The sequence below is a fragment of the Monopterus albus genome, unplaced genomic scaffold, assembly GCF_001952655.1.
Source record: "Monopterus albus unplaced genomic scaffold, M_albus_1.0 scaffold109.1, whole genome shotgun sequence".
Lineage (NCBI taxonomy): Eukaryota > Metazoa > Chordata > Actinopteri > Synbranchiformes > Synbranchidae > Monopterus > Monopterus albus.
In genome coordinates this window covers 56,058-63,726 of record NW_018127989.1, presented here as the reverse complement: position 1 = coordinate 63,726, position 7,669 = coordinate 56,058, and the positions used below count along the sequence as shown (strand labels likewise).

Sequence of the window (7,669 nt, the reverse complement as noted above, 5' to 3'; positions counted from 1 at the left end):
TTCCCTACATGTGACATGATATGGCTAAGAAATGTCTTGGATCAAAAAAATAAACATACAAAACGTTTTAAATCTAGAAACACTGTTTGGAGAATTCAATAAACAGATTTACGTGGATTTACTGAGCAGATGAGATGTTCCTGATAACTGCCTGGAGGGACGTGTTGTTGTAGCTGTTCTATTTTCAGGGACAACAGTTTACAAGATATGGAAGGCAGATGAACTAGCTTTTATTTGTAGTAATGGGGGCTGTTTTGACCTCACCGCACAAGATCATCAAAAAGGAGTTCCCAATAGGAGCCTTGCTTTTTACTTGTTTCTGTTCCAAACAGCTAGAAGTAAAACACCAAAACTAATTCAAATCATATCTGATGCTCACCCTAACAATGCCTCTTGATTACACAAGAGTCAGACAAATGAGAGTCAAACCTTGATTACTGCATTTTATAAACAGCTGGGGGGGTTCTTCTTTATCTTCAGGCTAACCACAGAATGTGCAAAGGCCAGTAAATTTCCTCTGTGATACTTTATGTACTGAAAAGAGCTGTGATTTCTAGTGGAGATGCATGCCTGTGCTCAGATTCAGGGGGTTGTGTGGTTCAGATCCAGATCCATCAACACAGTGTTCTAATGATTGGAGCCAGCTATGATGGATATGTAAAGGAGTGAACAAGAATGGTATTCTTTATCACATGAATGCATATGTCAACTAAGAACGGTCAATAATGGTCTGGCCAAATTCTAAGCATAGTCAGTGCCACGCTACACAGTGGGCAGAACAGTCACCCAGAGAGGAAACTGGTTAATCATCAACACTGACTTCACACTGCCCCTACTGCTGCCCCCTGTGCTGCATTCATTTTGAATTCCACAGGTGACAATTCAAGGTGTGTCCTGTGGCAGCCAGCGCGGGGGGCTGGGGAGGGTATTTGCATTTCCACCCCCTCTCTCTTTTTACCCAAAGGCAATTTGGGAAGCAGAAGGGACCTCACCTCCCCCAAAAATGTTGGGGGAGGTGAGGTCTGTCCTGCTGTGTTTTTAGTAACAGTGTTGGTACACTGAAGGCTGGCTTGTCTCTTTTGTCCACAGAACCAACCCCCACAAAGACACTTTAATAAAAGCATTACACAGAACATCATGAGTATTGTACTAATTGTAAGAAGGTAAAGGTTGGGGACACAGTCTCTTTATATCCTTCCACTTGGGCTTTTATTCACTGATAGCCTTAATAATGTTCCCATAGGAGTTTTGCAGTAGGGTCCAGGCATGAGATGTCTGACAGAAAGGTAAATTAATGAAACAGTTTTAGCCACTCTGTGGTTTGCCATGCACATGCTGACTCAGTCATGTTTAAAAAAGGCTTGTTAGTGAAGAAGAGAGGTTTGGCTGTAAACATTAGTGCAGCTGAATAGTAACAGTTTTGAAACATGAGTCATTTTCACTGGGACTGTGTGTGATTAATGTTAACAAGGATGGCTTTTTGCCATGCTGTGACATGGTTCTTACATGGCTTACAGTTTAGAGCAAGCACAGCTTTCAGTAAATGTCACTGAGTGCCCTTTTTTTAAATATGTATCTCTGTCTTTTGCATGATTGTTTTCCTGCAGACTGCTCCTCCGTCTTCTCAGCCCATTCAGCCACCACCGCTGACCAGGAAACAGGAAGGGGCCCTTACAAGAGAGACAGGTGAGACTATGTGAATTCAGTCATCTAGTTTGTTTGTTGTTGTTGTTTTTCTGTCAAAGTTTATTCAGTTTCTTTCTAAAGAGTGTATTAATGTTTCATGCAAGCCAGAGTGTTTTCACAGATGCCTTTGGATCTGCCTTTGTGCTGTTGTGAAAATGTCAGTTCTTCATAATTTTTTTCATTTTCCTTTAAAAGAAATAGCACAGCAGCCCAAAGGCCAAATATTTCAACTATATGCAAAATGAAGCAACTCGTTTATTTAGGTGTACAATGCCTCTTATTTGGGCTTTGGGGTCTGACTTTGGTTAAATGCACCCAATTTCCCCTTTTGTTGTCTTTGGTTGCGTTTGATAAGCTCTAAAAGAAACAGAAAGATGTATTTCTACAAGCTGACCTGTGAGGGGAATGTTTCTAACAGCACATGGCTGCATTGCTGAAGCTGAAGTCATATACCTTGAAAATGAATAACTGAGCTAGCCAGAGCTTGTTGTGACTACAGCAGATTCACTGCCACATGTCTCCATCTAGTGGACATCGGGTGTAATGCAGTATGAGTCCTGGTAGTCCTTGTAAGCAGCACTAAAGACAGGTGTTGCTTACTGTTACTTAAATTACATCAAATTAAATAACTGCTATACATCCCAACTAATGGAATAGTGATTGAGAAGGATCTCAGAGGGTTGTTGTCATTTTACTGAGTGATTTATTCGTACTAGTAGTATAGGAAAATGTGTTTTCTTTCTGTTACCCATCCATCCATCCATTTTCTACACCGCTTAGTCCCAAATGGGGTCACGGGGGGCTGGAGCCAATCCCTGCAGGCGAAAGGCAGGGTACACCCTGGACAGGTCACCAGTCCATCGCAGGGCTAACCTTTCTGTTACCATGTACTGTTTTCTGATTTTCACAATTGTGTATGTGACAAAGACACATCATTTAACCATTTACTTCTGTATTCCACTTTTTGAGATATGTAATTAAAAATACGTAACATGCACATGCTGAGATTTTATTAAAGGGCATTTTAATACAGTTTGGTTTCACCATGTAGAAACTACAGCTGTCTATGTGTTTGGATGTTGGCAGTATGGCCCACTTCACCCTGGAGACTTACTGTAACTTAACATTGTCTTTTGCCTTGTGTTCAGCAAGTGACTCCCAGCATGCTTCTGTTTCTGTGGAACCCAGGGTCGGACTTCCTGGGTCATCAGGTGAGTCACAGGGGAGTTGAAAACACAGACAGTATCCACATCTCCTGTTCTTTTCCTGCTTTCTGTATTAATGTTCTGCCAGCTTCATACTCATGTCAGGCTCTCACTCACACAGGACTTAACATGGATTAAAAAAAAAAAAGCACAAAACACAAAAATGCATGAATTTATCTTCTGCACAGGGCAGTGGACATACAGTATGTAGGCCAGGGTATGGAAAATTAGGATACTCTAACTATAATCCTCAGAAAAAATTTACTTCACAGAGAGAAATTAGAAGAGTGTATTTGAAAGAAACGCCTTTATTGGTTTTTGGTTTTCTGGTGAAAATGAAAACGATATAAAAGTATATGTTGCATGGTCTGGGTGCCTGGTTCTTGGAAGAATATAGAATAACAATTTCTGGTTTGGGATTGGACATATATGGCTACTAGTACTGCATGTTAGCCAGACTCTTTACTGAAAGTGACACATCCAGTTGGAAAGTCGAATTGGGCCACACCAGAAAATAAATACTGTCTTGGATGGTGGTGGCATGAAGGGGTGAAAAGGTGTAATCAACCACTGCCTTAAAATCTTCACATGGGCTATAAATTGCAACCATGTAAAATGGGATTCTTGCTCCATCAAACAAAAGCCATTTTCTTTTCCCTTTTTGTCCTCTTCCTTTGGGAGCACACAAGGTCCTGTTTATTGTTTAGAATGTGGGACACAATCCTACATCATCAGGTTTCATCTTGTGGGAATTAATGACCCTGTCTTTGGTCGTTGTTTTCCAGGACCAGCTGGAGCTAAAGGAGAGAAGGGCGACCGAGGGGACAGAGGAGAGAAAGGAGATCGTGGTCCAATTGGGCCAAAGGGAGAGGCAGGCTCTGGCTCCAGCTCACAGGCTGGAACCCATGGACAGAAGGTTTGGACCTTGTATTTTCTGCTTTGATAGTGGATGCAGTATATTTATTGGACAAGTAATGTGATGTGTGGTTTGAGAGTTGGAGTGTACTGAGAATATCGTGGCCCTTCTGAGCATTGTAGCTACAGTAATTGCTGTTTTGGTGAACTGTCCCAAAGAAACACTAGAGGGAGCTACTGTACAATTCTTAATATAATGTCATGTCAAGATATTTTTATGTTACTTTGTTATAGATTTTTTATTGTATAGAATTTATTGCATACTGTACATTTTCTTTCAATAAGAATGGACTGACTTAACATGGATTTGTGTGTGTTTGTGTTTGTGTGTGTGTGTGTGTTTGTATTATGCATATTTGTTCCTTTGACTTTACGTAGGACAAATATCATGACACTAATTGTAAAATGGTGAAGAACCTCTGAAGCGAGGGCATTCCAGTTGGTCTGACACTGATCCGATTTCCTTTGTCAGAAAACAAAATACAAATAATCCACTTGACCAAATGAAGACAAAAAACTTCAGTCTAGCACAGGATATTAACATCACGAACTAAAACCAAAATCAATTAAAATGAAAGTGTAAGGTCCACATAACACAAGCACTGCGTTAAAATCGAAGCATGGCAATGAAACAGTAAAAGGTCACTTAGTTCTCTTGACCAACAAAACTTGCGTTTTGGTTCAAGCACATGAAGATGATTAGGGTCATCTGGGATACGTTTAAAAGTCGTCTCACTGGTAACGGGATTTGGTTCTAAGTTCATTTTCTTTCTTTAAAAACATGTTAGAACAAATCATTGAACGTGCTGCTTTGTAATTGAGCAGAATTTGATTTCCACTTTCGTGCTGTACACTCATCATGAGGTAATGTAGATGAAATGCTCCAACGAGTGAATCTGCCAGTGTCTTTTTAGTGTTTCTAGTCAAATCGACAGCGGGTGAAAACTGTTGAGAGTGACTTCACTGTTTCTTTTTGTTCTTTTTAATTGTCAGGGCGAACCTGGGGAAAAGGGGACAAAGGTAAGCTACACATTATCTCTTTTTATGGGTGACCTTTGACTTTGAGTCTCTGTGTATCACTTAAAGTGAACAAGTTAATAAAAATGCAGTCATGACTTTGGATCGTTCTCTTCTTCATCAGCATCACCTGTTCTCCATGAGACAGACAATGTGACCCTGGTGTTTTATAGCTAGTCCCTTGTTAGAACAGATTTTATAATATAGGGGAATTCAGTAGTGTTGACCTCACCATGATGGTTTCTGGTAAAGTTTCGTGGGAGTCATGCTCAAATTGTGGGTGCAGACACGTCAAAGACCTCCTCTCTCACACTTCTAGGAACAAGACTCACACAACGAGCGACCGTGTGATCTGCAGGCAGTTTGTGTCTTCTTGTGGTTGTTCTTTGTCAGTGTTTAGCCATTTTGTGTCAATTTTAACAAATTTTAAATGTCTTTATAGTCATTTTGTACCTATTTTTTTCTTCTTTTGTCTTTATTTTTAGGTATTTTGCACATTTTTGTATATGTTTTGTGTCTCTTTTTGTCATTTTGTATATTTTCGTTGTCATTTTACTGTCTTTGGAGCTTCTGTCTCTTTAGTGGTTTTAAATCTATGTTTTCTTGTTTTGTGACTTTCTGTAGTTGTTTTGTAGTCCTTTCATTGATTTTCCAACAGAAAGGTTAACGTTCCCTTCAGAATTCTCTGGGCTAGGGGCCCACTGACCCCTTAGGCCCCTGGGCCTGTGCCTGGTAATGCCCAGTCAGTAATCCATCCATGCCTTGAATTGGCACACATTCTTAAATTCCTCTCATGGAGGTTAACGCTGATGCTTCTTCATCTCCAGGGCAGTGCAGGCTTTGGCTACCAAGGAAAGAAGGGTGAGCCTGGCCCCCCTGGGGCCCCCGGCCCCCCCGGCCCTCCAGGGCCAACAAGCGAGCTTTTACTTGGCAGTGATGGGGTTTCCAGGGTCCCTGTACCCAGAGGACCACCGGGACCAAAGGGTGCCCCAGGCCCTCGAGGACCATCAGGAGAAGATGGAGAGCCCGTTAGTAGACTGCAAATGATTTTTATATTTGAAAACATTACATACAACAGATGTGCTGTTGTTGAACTAACATCAACTGTGTCACAGCATTTAAGTTAGAAGCAATGAAAAATTTCAGTTCCATTCCTAAGTTCCAAATTTTTTCTTTTTAAAAAGAGTTAAATGTCAAATGTTAAGTGGAGACTGCTTTGGCCAAGGCAGCTGTATTTATATTCTATATCCCTCATTCACAAAATGTATCTGAGAGCATTTATTTTATTCTTTATATCAATCTTGCAGGGTGACCCTGGTGAGGATGGAAAACCTGTAAGTAGTAGTTTTCTCAACTGTTACTAAAGGCCTTTACACTTGGTGTTTATCTGTAGTAACTTCATGACAACCTACATTTTGTTTTCTTCAACACAGGGTCCTGATGGCCCCCCAGGCTTCCCAGGAACCTCCGGTGACCCTGGACCCAAAGGAGAAAAGGTGAGATGCAGAGATCACAAATACTACAAAACAAACAAAAAAGAAATCCTTTGAGTTTATATACTGTAGATATTTCTTTTGTAGGGATGGAGTATCTTGTCTTCATGAGTCTTGTTCATACAGGGAGACCGTGGTGAGGGTCAACCTGGCCCCAGGGGACCCCCAGGACCTCCTGGACCTGCAGGACCAGGATTTACATCTGTAAGTTAATTGTTTGACAACATGTAGACATGATTTGTGTCAGCAGAAAACAGCTTTGTGAATCATTTGTTGGAAACAACTGATTTTAATGGATCTATTTCAGACTTTTGTGGACATGGAAGGCTCAGGGTTCCCTGACTTGGAATCTATTCGGGTGAGGAGAATTGACCATTTGAATGCCACACACATCGATAGTGGTGTCGTAGAGGACCCTGTTTTTGTTGCTTGTCTTGACCGTCAAAGGCCAAGCATGAAGAAGATGTGTTGTTCCTGAAAGACGTCTGTTTATATAAATGTTTCCTTTTATTCAGCTACAAATCTTTGATCTGAAAAGACATCACAGCCTACTGTAAATAATGTTTTTGTTGCAGGGACTGCCAGGGCCACCAGGTCCCCCTGGTCCCCCTGGTCCCCCCGGACCCTCTACGGGCGGCACAGCATTGAGTTCTGGGGCATTTGGACCACCAGGAAAGGAGGGGGCACCTGGCAAACCTGTAAGTGTCAATCTTCTTGTTTCTCAGTGCCATTTGCCCAATAACTCTCTCAACAACCTGAATGGTAATTATAATAACTGCACAACCTAACCAAAAAACTACTATACATTAAATCAAATCTTTTGGTCTCCAGGGCTTGCCTGGTCAACCAGGTACCGATGGCCTCACAGGAGCTCCTGGGCCCAAGGGAGAGAAGGTAACAACCTTGTGAAAGTGCATGTCTGAAAGGACCTGTAGTGAAGACATTAACAGTTTTAAGTCGAAGTGAAATTAAGTCATTTTTCCTTAAAAAATACTGTACACAGTTTTAAGTCGAAGTGAAATTAAGTAATTTTTGCTTAAAAAAAACTGTATACATACTGCATATCAGACATGTGTACGTACTAGGTCAGAACTGGAATTACCCAAAAAAAGTACATGTATTTTCTGCAATACTAACTCTCCCTGCATTAGTGTTTTCTAGGGGTCATGAATCTTTTGGTCCAACTGACAACAAATAGTTAAATATTGGTCATCCTAAGGAAACTCATACAGAGGCTAATCGTACATAATTAATGCTGTTGTTAGAAATTGGAAAATAGCTTCTGCCAATTGTTGGAGGCTACACAGAACAGTGACACGCGGCAGTGGACATTTCCTTGTAACACCAAATTAG

The 7,669-nt window shown here is 41.1% G+C and overlaps 1 protein-coding gene across 1 annotated transcript in view; it reads left to right on the top strand.

Annotated features, from left to right (window-relative positions):
- Positions 1-7,669, top strand: part of LOC109966325 (collagen alpha-1(XVIII) chain-like) — a 36,882-nt gene that overhangs the window by 15,079 nt on the left and 14,134 nt on the right. The window contains exons 6-16 of the mRNA XM_020611081.1: positions 1,608-1,686; positions 2,835-2,897; positions 3,677-3,807; positions 4,800-4,826; positions 5,651-5,851; positions 6,131-6,157; positions 6,257-6,319; positions 6,443-6,520; positions 6,624-6,674; positions 6,892-7,014; positions 7,148-7,210. Of these exons, the coding sequence (XP_020466737.1) occupies positions 1,608-1,686; positions 2,835-2,897; positions 3,677-3,807; positions 4,800-4,826; positions 5,651-5,851; positions 6,131-6,157; positions 6,257-6,319; positions 6,443-6,520; positions 6,624-6,674; positions 6,892-7,014; positions 7,148-7,210 (906 nt within the window). The remainder of the gene's footprint in view (positions 1-1,607; positions 1,687-2,834; positions 2,898-3,676; positions 3,808-4,799; positions 4,827-5,650; positions 5,852-6,130; positions 6,158-6,256; positions 6,320-6,442; positions 6,521-6,623; positions 6,675-6,891; positions 7,015-7,147; positions 7,211-7,669) is intronic.